The 19992-nt window shown below is 43.6% G+C and overlaps 2 protein-coding genes across 2 annotated transcripts; one reads left to right on the forward strand and one right to left on the reverse strand.

The window, feature by feature from the left end:
* The first annotated feature begins 678 nt into the window (after positions 1-678).
* Positions 679-11391, forward strand: GLA (galactosidase alpha). Its single transcript, XM_026674741.2, has 7 exons — positions 679-953; positions 4438-4612; positions 5338-5515; positions 6677-6768; positions 7047-7208; positions 9020-9217; positions 9997-11391. The coding sequence occupies exons 1-7, from the start codon at positions 769-771 to the stop codon at positions 10309-10311; spliced, it is 1305 nt and encodes a 434-aa protein (XP_026530526.2). The 5' UTR covers positions 679-768; the 3' UTR covers positions 10312-11391.
* Positions 11392-11617: 226 nt separating this feature from the next.
* Positions 11618-17709, reverse strand: RPL36A (ribosomal protein L36a). Its single transcript, XM_026674744.2, has 5 exons — positions 17589-17709; positions 15537-15642; positions 14090-14157; positions 12786-12908; positions 11618-11682 (listed from the first exon to the last, which is right to left on the reverse strand). The coding sequence occupies exons 1-5, from the start codon at positions 17589-17591 to the stop codon at positions 11662-11664; spliced, it is 321 nt and encodes a 106-aa protein (XP_026530529.1). The 5' UTR covers positions 17592-17709; the 3' UTR covers positions 11618-11661.
* Positions 17710-19992: the final 2283 nt, after the last annotated feature.

Genomic DNA, 19992 nt, shown 5'->3' on the forward strand with positions numbered 1-19992 from the left:
GCATGTTTGGGGGGGAAGGAAAGTCCTATGACATACAAGTTAGTATGGTGCTTTGCTATAACGGTTTAAACACAGGTAGGTCTCGACTTACAACCACAATTGAGCTCAGAATTGATGTGGCTAAAGGGTGTTTCATCCCAAATTGCATAGCTAAAAAAAAAGTCTATAGAGATTCTTAGTCTTCCAGGTCACAGATAAATCTCCAGGTGGCCTCAACCACTCTCTAAAAAGGTTGCAAATAGAATAACTTTACTGTCACTTTGAATGCACGCTAATTGGCATACACTAAAAATGAAATTTCGTTGTAAATGACCAGCTCTAGTCTGCAAGGACTACAAATCCTTCCATTTCCCACCATCCAGTCAGAGCTGAAGAAGCTTCTTTGGATGAGAAGCGAAACGTCTTCAAGGGAAAAAAAAAACAAGGAAGTCCAGCTGCCTCTTGGGAAAAGAAAAAAAAGCCCCTTTGGGACTAAAAGGGAGAATCGGACTGCAGGTTCGGAAAGGGTTAACAGCTGCCATGCGTCATCACGTGATCCGAGCGTCATGTGACCTGGCTTCCATCACAAGGGGGGGGAAGTCCACAAGTTTTTTTTTTAATTTTCTCTTGCGGGGAGACGATTGGCTGAGCCCGCGGAGAGTTCCGATTGGCCGAGAGCGGGGGAGGCTGCGATCCGATTGGCTGCCGAGGAAGGAACGGAGAGCTGCGATTGGCCGTTTCGGAAAAACTCCGGCCGTGAATCGTTCGGGAGGAAAGGGAGAAGCCGGGATGATGGCCGGAGGGCGAAGCGAGCGGGGCGCAGGGCTGGCGGTGCCGCTGCTGCTGCTGGCGGCCGTGGGCTTGGCCTCCGCCTTGGACAACGGCCTGGCTCGGACGCCGCCCATGGGCTGGCTGCACTGGGAGCGCTTCCTCTGCCAGACGGACTGCGAGCGGGAGCCCCGCGACTGCATCAGGTAGCAGGCGGAGGGGAGGCTGGAGGCGGTCTGGGGAGGTCTGCCCCAGGGGGAATATGGGAGTTGACCAGAAGGTGCTGGGGCCCCTCCTCTTCCTCGTGGAAAGGAATATGGGAGTTGTAGTCCAGAAGGTGCTGCTCCCCCTTCTCTCTCCCCCCAGGGGAAGGAATATGGGAGTTGTAGTCCAGAAGATGCTGGGGCTCCCCCTCCTCTCTCTCCCCTCGTGGGAAAGGAATATGGGAGTTGTAGTCCAGAAGGTGCTGGGGCTCCCCTCCTCTCTCTCCCCCCCTCGTGGGAAAGGAATATGGGAGTTGTAGTCCAGAAGGTGCTGGGGCTCCTCCTCCTCCAGGGCTGGAATTTGGGTTTTTTTTTCCTCTTTGGAAAATCACATTGGACTCCCTGGAGGTTGCCTTGAGAAGGAGCTTTGACACCCCCAGCTCCTCTTTAAAAGCTTCCTATCTGCAAATGAACTAATAGCAATAGCAGCATTTAGACTTATTACCATTTTACGGTGCTTTACAGAGCCAGCCTCTTGACCCCCAACAATCTGGGTCCTCATTTGACCCACCTTGGAAGGATGGGAGGCTGAGTCAACCTTGAGACGGTCAGCATCGAACTGCTGGCAGTGAGCAGAGTCAGCCTGCAATGCTGCATTTAACCATGGCTCCTAATACAACATCCGATCAGCTACACTCCAGCAATCGCACTTACATACCATTTCAGTGCTTTACCACCCTCTCTTAAGCAGTTTATATAATCAGCCTATGGCCCTCACAATCTGGGTCCTCATTTTACCTCATTTGAAAGGACAGAAGGCTGATCAAACTGCCAATAGAGGTAGCCTACTAATAGCTAATAAATACTGGCAGTCTTCTTAGAGAGGAGTCTCACTTCTGCCTGCTGTTCTCTTCCAAAAGGCCCAAAACCAGACTACTAAACTCTAGTCCAGTAGTAGCTAACCTTTTTGGGCTCCTGTGCCAAAAATTGTGCATGCACTTGCACTCACACTCCAGCACCCAGAAGGCACCCCCCCTGCCCCCTACGCATGTAACACACAATCCCCACCCACCCCTGCTGTCCTGCACTGCACCTCACAGATGATTTTTTTCAGCTGGTTTGAGGCCTTTTTCGGCCTCCCAGAGGCTTGAAGAAAGCTTCTGCAGGCTTTACAGGCCAAAAACTAGGCCCGTTTCATCACTTCCAGTATTTTCAGAAAAACAGGAAGTGACAAAACAGGCCTAGTTTTTGGCCTGCAGAAGTCTTCCTCAAGCCTCTGGGAGGCCAAAAATCAGCTGTGAAGCACACATGCACAGTGAGGTAAATCCTGGCTCTCATGCCAACACAAATGGCATGCCACCTGTGGCACATGTGCCATAGGTTCACCATCACGGCCCTAGTGTCTCCCTCAGATACACCACTCTCACTCACACATCCCTTAACTGGGATGTAGTTAAATCAGATGAGGAGTCACACAAGGAAGAGTCAAGAGCAAACTTTATTTCTTCAAGTTTAGCAGGATTTGTGACATCAGCCATGCCAGGATGGGGTGAGGCATCTTGGCTGCCTCAGATCTTCTTCAGAGAAGGGTCCCAGCATGCTGTTCCCTCAGGACACTGGTCCAACTGGTTTGCAGGGTGGCTTCTCCATTAGCTCCTATGTACGTTCCTTTCCTGGGAACTTCAGTGCTTCAGCTCTTTTTTTTCCTCATAGGATCTCTCTCTTGTGCCTCAGTTGGTCCATCACCAGCCTTGTCTTCTCTCCAGCCTCTTCTCTCTTCCCCAGGCAGCCTGACCCACTCTGTCAGCGGTGGGCCCCATTTATACCATTTCCCCTCCATTCCAGCTCTCATCTGATTGGTGGTCCAGTTTCGGACTCAACCCTTTTATTGGTCCTAAGCGTGACCATTTCATTGGCCCCAAAGTCCAGAAACGGACCAATCCCCATGCAGTTCTGTTTTGGTTTTTTTTTTAAAAAACACCCTTTTCCCATTGGCTTGAAAAGGACAGGTTTTCAAGCCTCAGAATTAATGGGTAGTCTCAATATAACCCTCTCTTAGTTGATTCACACTGGAATAAAGCACTGGTTGAATTCACATTGCGCTAAGATATAAGGGGCTGGTTTGGGCCTGGCCTTTGGTTTTGTGTGAAGAGACAGCCAAGTATGACATCATAGTTTCATAAACTATGATTAAACAAACCATATTTTAATCCAGTGTATGGGGATTTATCAGAAATAGTGGTTTTACAAAAAATGCTAAGCCATAAAACGTGGTTTAGAAATCGCAAAGACTGGTTCATACATAAAACTAAGTTCCAAATAAGCAAACTTGGTCATTACCCATTATATCCTTTCTTGCCATTGTATTTGGCCTTCTTTGTAGAGCAAGAAGAAGAAAAAGTTCTTAGCACAAAACAATTATTACATACAGTACAAGAAAACTAAATAGAAACAAATTGACAACCAACCAACAAGAACCAGCATGTCCCTTTGGTGGTAACTATCAAGTTTTTCCTCTAAAGGTTGCAGAACCTGCCAGTAAGCAATTCATAAACTAGCAATATCTGTGACTCCTTTGCTATACTTTCAGTGGCTTGAGATGAGTGTCTCATGATATGTGTTTATATCGGGCTATCAATACATAGGGCCAATTACAGAATAATTTGAGTCCTTTCCTCAAACAGCATAGACTATGAATGTCTCTAGGGTTCATTGGGAGAGAAAATGTTCTGGTCCTTTTTTAGCAAAAAGAACTATGATAAGGTTTAATAGAAATGTTGGATTTTTAAATGGCTGGAATGTTATCGGTGGAATTCTGGTAGTGTTTTCATCAACAAAACAGCTCAGAGTCATGACATTTTGTCATTTCTAGCCATTTTAATTTAGGCTGTGATTTTTCTTCAGAAGTGTCTACCGTAAATCAGTAATTCCAAAAATATTTGACCCAAATTACAGCTGTCAGGATTCCGGGAGTTACTCCCATTTAAATCATAAGTCTCGAGCGAAACTTCCAAAACTTAAAAAAGGATTTATTGGGAGTTAAACTGTCTGGCACTGCCTGGGTGTAGCCGATTCTGAGACACATCATTCATTGTCACCCTTGACCCTGGTTTTCCCCCACCCCCTGGGTTTATCATAATCCATATTCTCCAATGGGACACATCCATAGACAAGAGTCATCAATCATGCTCTCCAGTTAGAATTTTGCGCGGTAGAAACTTCAGTCACCTAGTTACCACCTTTGAAAACATTTATGGAATGCACTTTCAGTTTGCAAGCTGCCACACTGCTCCCCCCACCCCCTTTTCTATTGGCAACTCTAAAAAGACAATAGAAATATTTTATGAATTGACAACAGCCTGTTGCTACTCAGAATAGAAAATCTGAATCTTTCCAGGGGATGAATGACTGTTCTCTTTTTTTTTTCTTCCCCATTTTCTACTTCCTTACTCATTTCTGGCCTTTTGCACTCCTTCTCTTCTCCCAGTGAAGAGCTCTTCATGCAGATGGCTGACCGGATGGCGTCGGATGGATGGAAAGACGTTGGGTACCGTTTCCTGTCTATCGATGATTGTTGGATGGCTCCCACTCGCGATAAACAGGGACAGCTGCAGCCAGACCCCAAACGCTTTCCCAGCGGGATAAAGAAACTTGCAGACTATGTGAGTGGGCGCTTGGGAATTTTTGCCTTGGGAGCTTCTTCCAACTTGGGGCAGCTGGAAAATTCAGGAATGCCGGATTGATGGAAAGGGCGGGTGCTGTTAATCCAATTTCTCTCTGGAGAAGGTGGAAGAGGTTTCCTATGTAAAATCTATTTATACTTTGCCTTCTGTATTAATTTCTAACTGCAAACCAAAAATTACTGTCCTTAACCCACTTGCTCTACAAATTCTATAAGAATCATTCTGCTGGGTCAAATCAAAAAGATCTGACTTGGGGTGGAAGCTGGTTCTCTGACTCCCATGATTTTCCCCCCCTCACATCTTGGGTCTTTCTCTCTCTCTCTGGGCCCTTTAAAAGCACCATATCCAAACATGGGCCAGATGTTTTAGAGCAAGGGTCTTCAAACTTGACCAGTTTAAGACTGGCAGACTTGCACTCCCAGAATTCCTGAACTAACATGATTGGAGGAGGAATTCTGGGAGTTGGAGTCCACTAGTCTTAAAGCTGTCGAATTTGAAGACCCCTGTTTTAGAGGTACAGCTTTGCATTCTATACTTGCTGGGGAATTTTGAGCGTTGTGGGACCACGCACCTGGAGAATGCCAGGTTAAGAAAGGTTAACCTTAGCATGTTTTAATTTTTTTGGAGGAATGCTTAGGAAATACAACTTGCCTGCCGCTTTCTGATCTTGCCTTTGCTTCTCCTTCTTGGCCTCTGTGATTCAGGTCCACTCCAAAGGGCTGAAGCTGGGCATTTATGCAGACATTGGGAACAGAACCTGTGCTGGCTTTCCCGGAAGCTACGGCCACTACGAACAGGATGCAGACACCTTTGCCAGCTGGGAGGTGGATCTGCTGAAATTCGACGGATGTGACTTTGAGACTCTGGATGAAATGGCTGAAGGTGTGTTTGTTAGGGTCATGCAAGAGGGCAGGATTCCAGCAATCGCTCTAATTAAATCATGATTCTCCAGCCAAACTTCAATAAACTTCAAAGGATTTATTAGGGGTGAAATATTGGCACTGCCCTGTATGAAGCCAACTCTGGCATACATAATTTACAGCCCCTTGTGACCCTGTTTCCCCCTCTCCCCCCTGGGTGTTTCATAAACCATGTTCTCCAATTGAGCACGTTCACAGGCTGGGTGTCATCATTCACGCGCTCCAATTAAATATATTCACAGGCAAAAAGTGGTATTTTAGTTACAATCTTTTAAAGATAAGAGTTGGAACGTACTTCCGCTTTCAAACTGCTGCACTTTCCCCCACTTTTTTATGGTAACTACTAAAACAGGCATAGGAATGTTTTATGAGTTTACACACAAGATGCTAAGCCATGTCTGGTGTTCCTGCAATCTGTTGAATAAGCCACAGCTAGAAGGATTCACACAACCAATATCTCACAAAGCAGGATTATCTTGACGTTGACAGCTTGTTGGCCAGGGAATTCTGGGATTTGAAGTCCACAACTTTTAACGTTGCCAAGGTTGGACACCCGTGATAAAGTAGAGCTGAGAAGCCACTGTGGGCCTCTTTATTTTGTGAATTTATATGGAAATCTATATAAATATATGCCAGTAGCAGCTAGGCTTTGGCTATTGATAATTGTGCTTTCCTGCCAGTTGTCTGGCACTAATGCGGTCTTAAATGTTCTGCCATTTTTCATGAGTGCTTCTACCACTCCTTACTGTTGGTCTGGGAAAGTCTGAGAAGTCCTGCCTTGGGGAAGAGTCTTTTCCCAATCCTATGATTCTATGTCTAAAGATAGTCCTTATCTAGCAGCTGCCTCATTTAGCAGCCATTCACAGTTACAACAATTAAAAGGGAATTTTGCAACAAAATTTCTGCATTTGTGACCTTCGCAAGTCTATAAGCAAAGGAAAGCTGAAGTAAGATTACAGCCAGAGTTGCGGTTTCACTTAGCAACTGATTCACTTAATGACAGAGTTGCCAATCTTAACTGTGGTCACTAAACGAGGACTACCTGTAGTCAAAAGAAGTCAAGCTATCTTCTGTTGAGGATGTTGGAAAAGGCTGGAATACTTTAATGCTTTTTTCCTTCCAGGTTATAAGAAAATGTCTTTAGCGTTGAATAAAACAGGAAGAAGTATTGTATATTCCTGTGAATGGCCACTTTACCAGAGACCCTTTAAAAAGGTAAGGGGGGAGGGGCATTCTTTTGATCTCATTCTAGAAGATGGTCACCAGGTTGTATGTCTGGTAAAGAATATCTGACAAGCAGGGATTTGAATTAAAGCAGGTTCCTACAATGTCTCAGTTTGTTCAATTGCAGTATTTACTTCTGAAGTTTTCCCTCTTGCAACCTGAAAAAAGTCTGTTACTTTTTTTTTTTTTTGATTCTGGAGTCTCTTCAACTTAACGTTTAGGGCTAAAGGTATGAAATTAATGTTTCTTCTTTACCTCTTTCCTGGCAGGTCAACTATACAGAAATTAAGCACTACTGCAATTACTGGAGGAATTATGCTGACATCTCTGATTCCTGGAGCAGCATCAAGAATATCTTAGACTGGACTTCTTATAACCAGGATATTCTGGTCGACATAGCAGGGCCTGGTGGCTGGAATGACCCAGACATGGTAAGAAAACCTGCCCTGAGGCCATTTATCTCAGCCAGTGTAAATGCATCTGTAAATGGCCTGCATATTCATAAAAGAAATGGTAAAATCAGGTAAAATCAAAGTAAAATCAGTAGGCTGATATATAATTATTGCTTTGGATTGTAACAATTGAAGTCTCAAAGGTGGGTTTTTTTCCACCACCAAAAGGGGGTATTTTTTTCCCTTGAGATGTTTCACTTCTCATCCAAGAAGCTTTATCAGTTCTGGCAGAATGGTGGACCTGGCCAGAACTGATGAAGCTTCTTGGATGAGAAGCGAAATGTCTTCTTCCTCCAGCAAAAAACAGTCCAGTTGCCATTTGAGGAAAAAAACAAAACACTTTTGAAATAGCTATGACCTCGACAACAGATTCTCCACAGACATTTAACAATCGGAGTGTTGAAATAATAGTTTTGTCCCATGGGCAGTAACTAATTTCAGGGGTCCACATGTAACATTTGGGGGAGATTCAATGTGTTGCAGAAGTAGGGCAGGGAGGTAAAGTGGGTGAGGCCTTTTTAAAGGTTTATTCATCTTATCAAAATTTCTACACCATTTGTCTCACCTAAGCGACTCTGTTGGGGATTCTACCCGAAAAATACAGTAAGGAAAATACATATTTAGTTATTCATATATTAACTGCTGCTAGAATTGTATTTGCACAAAATTGGAAGAGTGAAGAGATACCTACAGATGAGAATGTGATTAGGGAAATATTAGAATGTGCAGAAATGATAAACGTTGGCAATTAAGGAAAAAGAGCAAACTGAACACTATATGATATGGGATCTATTTGATCGATGGTTAACAAAAAATGGAAGTTGGAAACAGGGAAACAAAATAAAAAAGATGTGTTAAGACAGTTGACAAACAAAAACTTGTTCTACCAGGCTTACAGTCCTATTTCCTACTTCGAATGAAATTTCAGCCGAACATGTTTAGCAATAGTAGCCATCAGAACACAGTAGGCAGCAAAGGAAAAGGTCCTGGCCCATTCAGCAGCTACTGAACTGCAACGGCTGGTTTTGGGGAAGGTGTTAGACAGACCCTCTTATGTCCCCAGTGCATACTAGTTGCAAGTAAGCCTTGTTCCACTCTTCTGTGTCAAATGTAGAGGCTGCAGCTACAGAACAATTTACTATTTTAACCCAGCATCAGATAGATTTTACAGGAAAGGCGTTCCAGACATTGCACTAATCCATAACCTGGTTTCTTTGGGGTTGGGCTTAACCTGGTGTATCAGCTTAGTTTCCAAGAGATCTTCTCATCACCTGCGAATTGATTCTTTGAAGGGGATCTCCCAGGAGTTGAGCCAGGAAATCCTCTGTGATCCTTTATGTGCCCGAGGAAGGAGAGTTTCCTTGCTAGAGTCTCTTCTGTTCCTACCCTCCATGTCAGAATATTCATGAACTGACAGAGACATGGGTAACAAGGTCAGCCAATGGGAGCTGAATTGGGGGGGCTGAGTCTGGAAGGAATCTGGGCGTGGCTTAGCTCCATGCTCAGCTCTGAAGAAACAAAACTTATCTGAGCGGTTTAAAGTGAAACTAAATCTGCTCTGAGCTCTGAAGCTGCTGCTTGTATTTTTTTTTGCTTTACCACATTGGAAGAATCTACTATTAGTACTGTAAACTTTACTTCATATGTTATTGTGTATATAAAGAAGTTAATGAATCCTGCTGAATCAGTCATCTGTGTGTGCTTTCTGGATTTGATTTCTGCAATGAATTCTAGCACTCCGGCTGAATTTTGTAGCACAAAAGGCATCCATTGTGAACTTTTCTTTCCAGCTGGTGATTGGGAATTTTGGCCTGAGCTGGGACCAGCAGATAACACAAATGGCCTTCTGGGCTATTATGGCGGCCCCACTATTGATGTCCAACGACCTGCGTCAGATCAACTCCAAAGCCAAGGCTCTCCTCCAGAACAAGGAAGTGATAGCGATCAACCAGGATCCCTTGGGCAAGCAGGGTTACCGAATTGTCAAGGTAAGAGACGACTTGGCGACTTCAGCTGTAGAAAGTCTTTATCAGCGGTGTGCAAAGACAGGATTACATTACACTATAATTGTGATTTAAGATACCTCCATCCCATTTATCTGATTTTGAGCACAACCAGCATTTTCATCCTTGTCTCTTGCATCCAGTCTCAACAAAGCCCTTAAATGTGTATTCACATTTAGTTAAGTTGCATTTACATTGCTTGCATCATTTTGCCATTTGCATATGCCATTGCACAAGTGATAATCACCATGAATATTTTAGAATTAGATCCATCCATCCTCAAACGCATTCCATTAGCTTTAACATACTTGCAATTTTGTTTTTAGTATACACTGAAATACACTATGCCTATTTACAAGGAATTGATGCTAACTTAAAAAAGCATCCTTGGTGATGGTTAACTTTTAGAAGTAAGAAGGGTATGTTTCAATGCTTATTAATTTTACAGTCAGGCTATTAAATGCCCTCTGCAACAGGATCAGACAGGTAGACTTGATTCATTTATTGCAACTATTCTTGGTCTCTGTGCAGACTGGTGCGGTGGCCTAGAATCCTCATAATCAGGAGGGCTATAAAGCACTATAAAGCGGTATATAACTAAGTGCTATTGTTATATATATATATATTCTAGCTCCATTGGTTGCCCAGACTCCACCCTGCAAGAGATTATGGGGTCGTTACATGAAGATGATTCTTGGTCTCTGTGTAATCTGATTAAAGATGCATTCGTGCTTCTTCTGACTGACGTTATTTATTTTCTCTAGGACAAAACCTTTGAGGTGTGGGAACGGCCACTCTCCGAAGGAGCTTTTGCCGTAGCCATACTAAACCGGCGGGAGATGGGGGGACCACAGGCCTATGTCCTTGCTACCATGATCATTGGCAACGGCTTAGCTTGTAATCCCAGTTGTTTGATTGAGCAAATTCTTCCGACCAGGAGAGACTTGGGGCTACACAACATGGTTTCCTTTTTGAAGCTGGTGGTGAACCCAACTGGTACTGTGCTGCTGAAGATAGTGGTGAACACACACACGCTTTTTATTGACCATGGAAGAGGCTACCCTAAAGACCTCTTATAACATGGCAGCATTCTCCCCTTGCAAATTCTTTCAAGAGGATCTAACGCAAAGCCGCCCAAAGAAATCAAAGGAAAATCGCTGTAGAGTCTTTGCTTCAAGAAGTTGATTGTCAAGAAATGCAGAGATGGTCTTTTCGGGATTCTCAGATTTTAAGCCTCAAGAAGGTGACATTGTCTTGTCTTTTTGGAGGCACCGCTGAAAACAAAATTAGCTCACTTGATCATGTTTATCAAGTGGTTTTATATACAAACACAATTTGTTGTGTAACAATAGTAGCCTACTCTCTTGTGCTGTGGGCTTTGCTGGGACACAAAAAAGATGACCTACTGCAATTGTATATACTTGCAGTTGCTTCTCAACAATCACTGGATCAGAATTAAGAGATATGTAAGGATACAGTAGGTTTATGGGTAAATTGTGCAATAACTGAAGAAATTCTTAAAAGGATTTGGGTGCACTTTGCTACTCCTAAAATCCAACAGATTAAAAAGTACTACACATGTGAAGCAACTTTCAGCTTTTGGAGTTGCAAAAGTCTCTATTGATATTGGAGGCTCTGCAACATTGGAATGGCACTACCTCAGCTTTGATCTTGAGAATTCCAGCCCTTAACATCTGAACCTGAATTTTGCAGTTCATTAAAATGCTTTTTCCCCAATAAATCTTTCCTGCCTGCACTGATGCTAGCTTTGTCCAAGGCAGCCACCGATTGAGGGCCCAGATTATGATCAAGTCAGCCAAACTGTTACATTTATTCCATTTGCTGTTACTATTTCAAAGAGAATGAATATCAAAGGAATCTAATCAATTCTGTTGAGCCAGTTGGCAGAAGGGGAGGAGAAAAAAACCGCCAAAGTTTCGTGAAGGTTTCTTCAATCGGAAGATAGCTTCTATCCCATTCTTTTAATAAACATGTACTTTAAAAATTGCAATTAATGTCTTGAAAAGGAGGGATGTGGAACAGTTTTACTTCTTTGATTTTGGACATAATATATTTTGAGTAGATTTTTTAATATGCTTTCAATAATATGCTTTGGAATATAATGTGCCAAATAATAAACAATAAACGTGTAGAATTAAGAATGTGTAGAATTGGAATTATAGAAACTTACCCAAAAGGCAGGAGAACTGAAAAAGCCTCCCCTCCTACACTTATTTTCCCAAATCAGGAGCCGTTTCTTCAGCTAAATCACATTCCTTTTTTTTGGTTACCAATGTGCGCTTTGTGGTAAGAACAATCTTCACATCAGACGAACTCTTAAGGGCGTCTCCCAACAACGAGCAGCAAAGAAAGTACAACAAACCATTGTGTTCTGACAGAATTTTAATGGGTTCCATACCAAAGAGTATCTAGAACTGGATGACCTGGCCCTGTGAAAAGAAAAATAAAGATGCCGACTAAGCACATGCTACAGTGACAAATGAAAGCACATTTCGTTGGATGGATTTTTCAATTTTGGAAAGCAACCTTGTCTTAGAAAACTGAAAATATGCCTAGACTTTGATTACAAGTTTATGACCTCGGAATCTTGGGACATGGAAGGCCCTAGATCAGGGGTCTCCAAACTTGGCCACTTTAAGGCTTGTAGACTTCAAGTCCCAGAATTCTCCAGCCAGCATAGAGTTGGAAGTCCACAAGACTTAAAGTGGCCAAGTTTGGAGACCCCTGCCCTAGATCAAGAGTTGGCAACCTTAAACACTCAAAGAGCCACGAAAGTCCTAACCGGAACTCCCCCGATCAATTCTGGAGCCGACCGGAAGTCCGGTTCCCCCACCATAGTCTCCTCCTAGCACGGGGTCCTTTTTCCTCTACCTGACCTAACTGAAAGCCCTATCAATTGTGAAGTCAACTGTAAAACCCGCCCCTTGCCAGAGTCTCTCCTGGCACGCCGTGCTTCCCACCCCAACTGGAAGCTCCTCTCAAAATTGTGGCGACAGCCAGAGGGATGAAAGAGCCACATGCGGCTCCAGAGTCACGGGTTGCCGACCCTTGCCCTAGATAACATTCTCGAACTGGTTCTCCCCCATTTTTTCCAAATGTGAAAAAATAGGCTGCAATGCCTACAGATGTACCCAGGTGCTATTTCAAAAAACAAAAGGTGTAACTTCAAACATTTGTCCTAGTAAAAGAAAATCAGCCAATTTATCATTTTTCTATATATTCCTTACTCAAATGCTTTCCATTTATTCTTTGCATTCCACCCAATTCTGTGGCTAATCTGGTGCTCCACATTAAAGCTACTTTCTCCAGAACTGCTAAGCACATATTCATCCAAGTAGACCAGTTTTCGTTTCGTAACACTAAAGCAGGTGTGTCAAATTTGCGTCCTCACGGCGTCATGCAATGTAGCGTGACTTTCCCCCCTTCGCTAAACTGGGTGTGGCCAGCATGTGACACATCTGGCCCATGAGTTTGACAGCCCTGCACGAAAGTAACGGATCCACCACTGCCCAGAATATTGCTCAGACGGTACCTTTCTCTTCTTGTCTCCTCCTAACTCGAAGTGCTTGCACCTCTTAATGGCCAGCATCCTCTTCGACCTACAGTTCGGCTCCACGCACTCCAGTCTCAGCACAATCTTCTTTGTGGTCTTTGCCTGCAAGCAGGAAGGAGGTGGTGTTACACATCTTCGGCGCAGTGGTTAGCGCGCAGTATTGCAAGCTGCTTCTGCAGCCAGCTGCCTGCAATTGGGCAGTTCGAATCTCACCAGGCTCAAGGCTGACTCAGCCTTCCATCCTTTCCGAGGTGGGTAAAATGTGGACCCAGATTGTTGGGGGCAAGAGGCTGACTCTGACCTCTATAAAGCAGTATATAAGTCTTAAGTGCTATTGCTATTTCAGAAACTTTACCCTTCTCAGTTTTCTCCACATTTTCTGCAAGCTTTGAACTTTTAACGATAATAAACTTGGATCTGTGGAAAGGTTTTTTTTAAAAAAACCCTTTTTTGACTTGGGGCCTATTCAGCACTGTCACAGTCCAACAAGGTAGGCCAGATAAGACATCAGTGCCATACAGGTGAGGACTGTGTTTATTGCAATAGCTACAGTAAGAGAATCTTGCAAGTCTGAATGTACTTCTTCATATTCATCTCAACTAAGGAGGGGCTTGTCTGGGACCTGTTTTTCTTGGCCTGGGCTCAAGACCCTTTTGGACTGTTGCCTTGATAGAAACTGAGTGGTACGGTGGCCTAGAGGTGGAGCTCTCGCCTCACAATCAGAAGGCTGTGAGTTCAATCCTAGGTAGCGACAGATATTTCTCTCTGGGCACGATGAGAATATATCTGCTGAACAAAACTCCACATTGGTGATAGGAAGGGCATCCGGCCAGTAAGCACTCGGTTTCATTCAGTTGCCCAGACTCCATCCCTCAAGGGATTATGGGATTGTTAAAAGAGGACGATTGTCTTGATAGCAATTCTATCTGCTGTCCTTAATCCCTCTACAGCCCCTGCTAGCATCCTCACATAGAAAAAAGATCAATTTTTTTTTTATCTCCCATTGCTATAGAAATGGCTAGTTTCTATTATGGAAAAAAAAAAAGTTGAGGGTAGATTTTAATGCCTTATTTTACTGCATCAAAGGAGTCAGAAGTCAATGCCTTTTTTCTTTTTCCCTTGCTTTCCCCCACTATCCCCTTCCCTTTTCCCTTTCCTAATTTCCCTAATATTTGCTTTTGTATGTCATATTATAAATCAATAAAACTATTTTATTTTTTTAAGTCTATCTTCCAGTATTAATGCTTCAAATAAGATTCAACAGACTTCCAAATGAAGCTTACCTTCTTGCGAAAGATGGGCTTTGTCTGACCTCCATAGCCGCTACGCTTACGGTCGTATCTCCGCTTTCCTAAAAGAAAGTTTTCCTCAGATCAAATCACGGTCTGCTTCTTCTCGACTGCAAACCTTACAAGTGGACAAACACGACCAACTACATCAACCCAACCATCTTTATTTACTAGGGTTTTTTTTACATTATGGCTTCCGACAGTTAGAAATTTATATGGCTGCTATTCTTTATGGGGAGTTTCAGTGCTTCCATTCCCTTCTAACCCCGTGCTTTTCAGAATGTCCAATCACAGGTTTCCCCCCATTTATTTATTAAATTAATATTGCCGCCTATTCGCCCATGGCAACTCAAGGCGGCTTACAGAATATAAAATCACATTTAAAACAAACTAATAATAAAAAGAATCAGATAAATATAATAATAAAATCATGAATAAAATCACCCCCCGCCCTGGCGAAAAGCAGATCACACAAGCCATTTCATGGGCTCTATCCCACGCTGGGTTCACCCGAACCGCTCCAAACCGGGAGATTCCCACCCCTACCCCCCCCCCCAACACAACTCACCAGGAAGACAGAAAACCCCTAACCCAGTGAATCCCACTAACAAACACACAATCCTATTGCACCATGTGAAGTTACTGCACGTCGCACTGGCGCCGCAAGTCATCTGTACTATATTCATTGACTGAATTTATATTGCCGCCTATTCGCCCATGGCAATTCGAGGTGGCTCAAAGAATGTAAAACCATATTTAAAATAAATAAAAAAACAATAAAAAGGAACAAAAAGAATCAGATAAATTAATAAAGTATAATAGAAGATCTGGAAAAAAATAACTAAAAACACACACACACACCCCTAACTCCCACTCCACCCGCATCCTGTCCCGATGGCGGCAAATCACACGAGCCATTTGATGGGCTCCATCCCGCTCTGGGTTCCCCAGGCCCGCTGGCAGAACCAGGCCTTCAGCGCCTTCCGGAAAAGTGCTGGGGGGGGGGGGCATTCTAATCTCTGGGGGGATGATGTTCCAGAGAGAGGGAGCCCCCCACCAGGTGTATCTTCCTCAGGGGTGGGATCCGCAGCCTTCCACTCTGAGACTTTTTGTTCTTAACATGCACAAGCAGTTCCAACATTTTTTCTTTACAAAGACCTCTGTATCTCTGGTTCAGATGGAAATGAATTGAGGGGGCTGTCCTTTTCCCCTCTTCTTATAAAGAAGAAACAAAGGCCTTTAAAAAAAAAAAGCATATATATTTAGATATATATTGCGTATATATTTAGAAACCGATACAAACGGCAATTGTACCTAAGAATAAACTGAAGAGTGGAAAGGAAATAATCTTTCATCCTTGAAAGAAATCAGGAAGTGAGAATGCAGTGCTGTAATGCATGGAGGGCTAATTTGAGACAAGAATGCGCCAAACACAACTCACCTTGAGCATACAAAGACTCTTTGCCCTTCTTGTATTGGGTGACTTTGTGGGGCTGATGCTTGCCACATTTCTTGCAATAAGTCCTGCGGGTTTTCGGGACATTCACCTGTCAAAAAAATCAGTTTTACACCAATTAATAGAACTCTACGTTCCCCAGGTAGGGAAAAAAAAAAAACATGCAAATATTCCAGGGAGAATTCTCCAACTCTGCTCTCTTTCCCAATATTGAAATAAAAATAGAATAACGGAGTTGGAAGGGACCTTGGAGGTCTTCTAGTCCAACCCTCTGCTTAGGCAGGAAACCCTACACCACTTCAGACAAATAGGAACTTCAACTCCAGAACTACGGCCTGCTAATACGGCCACTGCTTGGAATTTTGAAGTCCCTAAACTTGGAAAGCACCCAAGCAAGGAAAAGCTTTTGGCTCATCAGAAAACAGGGTTTATTTTATTAAAAAAATTTATTCCACCTGTATTAATTTATAAATAACTCAAGGGTGTGAAGGGCTCACCAACTTACTAAGAGTCTTTCCTGCAGCAAGCAGAATCACAAATTACCAATCTCCATTTTACCCTAGCATGTTGTGCAAACTCTTATCTCTGTACCCAGGGGTGGGATTCAACTGGTGTTACTACCGGTTCGATGACGTTTTGCATGCGTGCGTAAAAAACCTTAAGTTGGGCTGGCTGAGCAGGTGCGCAGCATTTGAAAAGCCACTTTTTTTCCTGCTTTTTCAACCTCAGGCTGTACCGCGCAAAGCAGCTGAGGTTGAAAAAGCAGGAAATAAAGGACAGGTAAGAGCCCAGGTGGGCGGGTGGGCCAAACAGCAGCAAACACAGAACCGGTTTGGTGTCTGCTGCTCTTCAGAGCTATCGGTTTTATAGAGCCAGGCAGAACCAGTAGCATCCCACCCGTCTGTACCAGTTGTATGATTAGCTATTTTGTTAATTTGCAACTGTCAATCTTGATTAGTTTCCAAAGATAATCTTGGATTAGCTTCCATTGCTGCACCATTATTTTACCAGTTCAAAAGAAACAGGCGCACATTTTGCATTTTAGGAACAAGGCCAATCATCTCGGCACCTTGTAAGAATAACATTAGCCATTAAACATTCTGGGCCCAGACTAATGTTTCTGGGTTGTACCCTTCCTGACCATAATAGTTCCTGACAATGACAATAAGTGTCTGAAGGGAGAAGGGAGAAAGCTACTTTTGATCCAGTTTGTTGGCTTCTACTTAAGGAGCTATTCAAATAAGCACATCCAAGGGAATTATTTCAGACTTTCTCCTCCAGAAAGTGGAATATCTGTTTACTGGAGCGGATAGAATAGCAAATAGAATAAAATAGGAATAGGAACAGAATTCTTGATTGGCCAAGTGTGATTGGCCACACAAGGAATTTGTCTTTGGTGCAAATGCTCTCAGTGGACATAAGATAAAATACATGCATGTCTTTTGTCCAAAGCTCCATTTTTAACCCTTGCACTGCACTGCAAAAATGACCCACAACCCAGACTTCATTTCTGGATTGGATCTGGATGGGCAGATTCACTGATCCTTTCAGAAATCCGTGAGGATCTTTCGATTCCCTAACTCATAAAGAAAAGTTGGTCCATGAGAAACATTCAAAAACCCACCTAATGGGATGGTTATCATCCATTATGCATAATCAGGCTTGGGGAATCAACAAGCTAAGATTTAACCATCTAAGATGCCCAATAGAGAAAAAAAAAAAGGGACGGGAGGGAGAAGGAAAACTGAAATTCTGGGATCGGCTCTTTTTTAAGTATCACGGGGTCTTTTCGAGCGATCTGATTGGCCGCTGCACTGGGAATTAGGCCTAAACGAAGGTAGTGAAGGGAACCATGTCTTTTATTCCTTTCATATTTCGCTCCGGCTTTACCGAATATAAAATTCACGTTCCTTTTTCCCCGCGTCCCACGAGAGCCCCACGGCCACGTTATTCGGTCTCGGCCGCCACCCCGGCCCCCACTCCGGGGCCCCAATCCTCCGGCCCGGCGGCGGATGGAACCGGATTCGGTTAACTCACCATCTTGCCGACGTTAGCGGCGCCCAGAGAAAGAGCCTCTCGCCGGAAGCGGAAGTAAAGACCGTAGAGCGGGGGGGGGGAACGAAGGAAGGAAGTTTGGAGGATAGAGCGCCGTATCCAACGCACACAGTTCGGAAGAAATAAGGAGAATGCGGCTGCCCCCTGCCGGAAAAAGGCAGGAAGTGATGGTGTACAAGAGCAAATACTGTCATTATCATCATCATATTTTTTTCGGCGTTTCTTGAAAGCGCCGTCAGGGATTGAGGTTCAAATCACTCAAAGGACCAGAGGAGGAACCGGCCAGAGAAGCAAAAAAGCAGAAGAGTGGTTTCCGACTCCTGTCCTCTTTTTTTTTTGGGGGGGTAGATATTTTTCTTTGGAAGGGGAAAAAACTAAACAGGTCATCACTTCTTTGGAGCGAAATTCGCGAAAAGAGGAAGCCTCGGTGGCTTTGCAACCTTGGGGCTTTTTTCTGTGCAGATTTCATCCGAGTGGAGGCCAAGCTGGCCAGGGCTTGCATCTCTCCACATGCACAGAACAAGCCAGAAGGTCGCTGGTTTATGTTTGGCTTAGTCCAGTGATGCCTAACCTATGACACGCGTGTCACTCGTGACACGCCAAGGCACTTTGACTGACACGCCTGTTGGTGTGGGGAAAACCTGCACATTTAGAGGCTGCCTGTGCTCCGCTCCAATCCCTGCTCCCTGCTTGTTGCGTGGAGGCGTGGTGTCACCGCTGCCGCAAGATCTTTGCAGCAGAGAACCAGTTTTAACCGCCATAAACTGAGGTTTGTCAGTTTCATTACCTCAGGAACGCTACAGGAGGAAAGGAGATCCATGAGGTTCACAGCCCTGTAAGGTGGCCTTCCGATCCCCACATCCTGCACCTGCAGCCCTGAGACCAGGGAGACGAGTTTCACAGCCCTGTGTGATCACCCCAGCCCAGTCCGTCATAAACCAAATTATTGATATTTCTTGAAGTGACACACGACCCGAGGAAGGCTATACTTTTTCCCGATTTTCGACACACCAAGCTGAAAAGGTTAGCCATCACTGGCTTAGTCTGTGGTTGGAAATCAATCAGATGTTGACTTGATTGATTCGGTCGTGATTGAACAAACCGGGGCCAAGCCAGTTGTCGGAATCTAGCCTACCAAAGTCAAGTCAACAATTTCGATAAGAGACCTTGTAGAATTAGACCAGTTGGGGGGGGGGGGGACACCACATTTTAATTTTGATTATTGCAAAAAGACAAACAGGCTGTGGCTAAAATCAGTGCTAACAGATACAGTAAATACAGTAAATACTTGTGTATGTGGTCAGAGACACTTACTATGCAAGACCGTTTGCAACTAACATTAAACCCCCAGTTAAAGCTGCAAAAGGAATCTCCTCTGTGGATTACTTTGTACCACACACCAAGCCATTTATAAAACATAATATAAAGAACGGTTGCTGGAACTGGGTATGTCTAGTTTGATGAAAGGAAGGACGTGATAGCAGTGTTCTAATATTTGAGGGGCTGCCACAAAGAAGAAGGGGGCCAACCTATTCTTCAAAGCACCAAAGGCAGGAGAAGAAGCAATGGATGGAAACTATTAATCAAGGAGAGAAGCAGCCTAGAATTGATAGAATTGATTCTTAACGAATGTATCTTTTCTTTTATGTATACTGAGAGTATTTACACCAAGACAAATTCCTGTGTGTCCAATCACACTTGGCCAATAAAAGAATTCTATTCTGTTCTGTTCTGTTCTGTTCTGTTCTATTCTATTCTATTCCATTCCATTCTATTCTTGGCTTACCCCTGGTTTACTGAATAAGCTTCATTTCCCTGGGTTACAGGAGCCATATATTTTAGGGTATAGAGTGTATGAACTGGAACCACACAGTACACAGCTAAACCCAAACCAATCCCAGGGCTTGATGTGTGTGTGAATGAATCCAGTGTTTACCCAAACTAGGCAACATCATCAGTGCTAGCAGTGATGGTGTTCCCTAGTTGGGTCAGGAAACTTTGCAAGGAAACCACCAAGCTCAGAGTCATCAAGGACCCTGGATTTCAACTCTGAGTTACAAATATCTCCTTTATTAGTGGCTAGCTTGGATTTCCCCCCCTTTTTCAGCTAAACTCTTCGTGTCAACCATAACTATTTATTTGGCTGTCTTTTTGTGCTTTGCTGTGCCATCTGTTCTTCCAAAGGGCCATCAGTAAAGTATTTATTTAGTTTAGTTTGTCAAGCATGTATGAGAAAACAAGTAGAAGTATGAACATAACATATAAACATATAAGTATAAACAGGTATAAGTATATACATAATAAATGAGTATGGATAAATGGGAACGATAGGACAGGGACGGTAGGCACGCTGATGTGCTTATGCATGCCCCCTTACAGACCTCTT

This window comes from Notechis scutatus, chromosome 10 (genome assembly GCF_049901735.1).
Source record: "Notechis scutatus isolate UNSWTSFEM ecotype Mainland chromosome 10, rNotScu1.2, whole genome shotgun sequence".
Lineage (NCBI taxonomy): Eukaryota > Metazoa > Chordata > Lepidosauria > Squamata > Elapidae > Notechis > Notechis scutatus.

What these genes read in the sequence shown, in the direction of transcription:
- GLA (XM_026674741.2), top strand. Translation starts at nt 769, where the DNA reads ATGATGGCCGGAGGGCGAAGCGAGCGGGGCGCAGGGCTGGCGGTGCCG. An exon ending in TAAAGAAACTTGCAGACTAT is followed by an intron (nt 4,613 to 5,337) that starts GTGAGTGGGCGC and finishes TCTGTGATTCAG; the next exon opens with GTCCACTCCAAAGGGCTGAA. An exon ending in GCTGGAATGACCCAGACATG is followed by an intron (nt 7,209 to 9,019) that starts GTAAGAAAACCT and finishes TTTTCTTTCCAG; the next exon opens with CTGGTGATTGGGAATTTTGG.
- RPL36A (XM_026674744.2), bottom strand. An exon ending in AGCCCATCTTTCGCAAGAAG is followed by an intron (nt 12,909 to 14,089) that starts GTAAGCTTCATT and finishes TCCTGCTTGCAG; the next exon opens with GCAAAGACCACAAAGAAGAT. An exon ending in GAGGAGACAAGAAGAGAAAG is followed by an intron (nt 11,683 to 12,785) that starts GTACCGTCTGAG and finishes TTCTTTTCACAG; the next exon opens with GGCCAGGTCATCCAGTTCTA.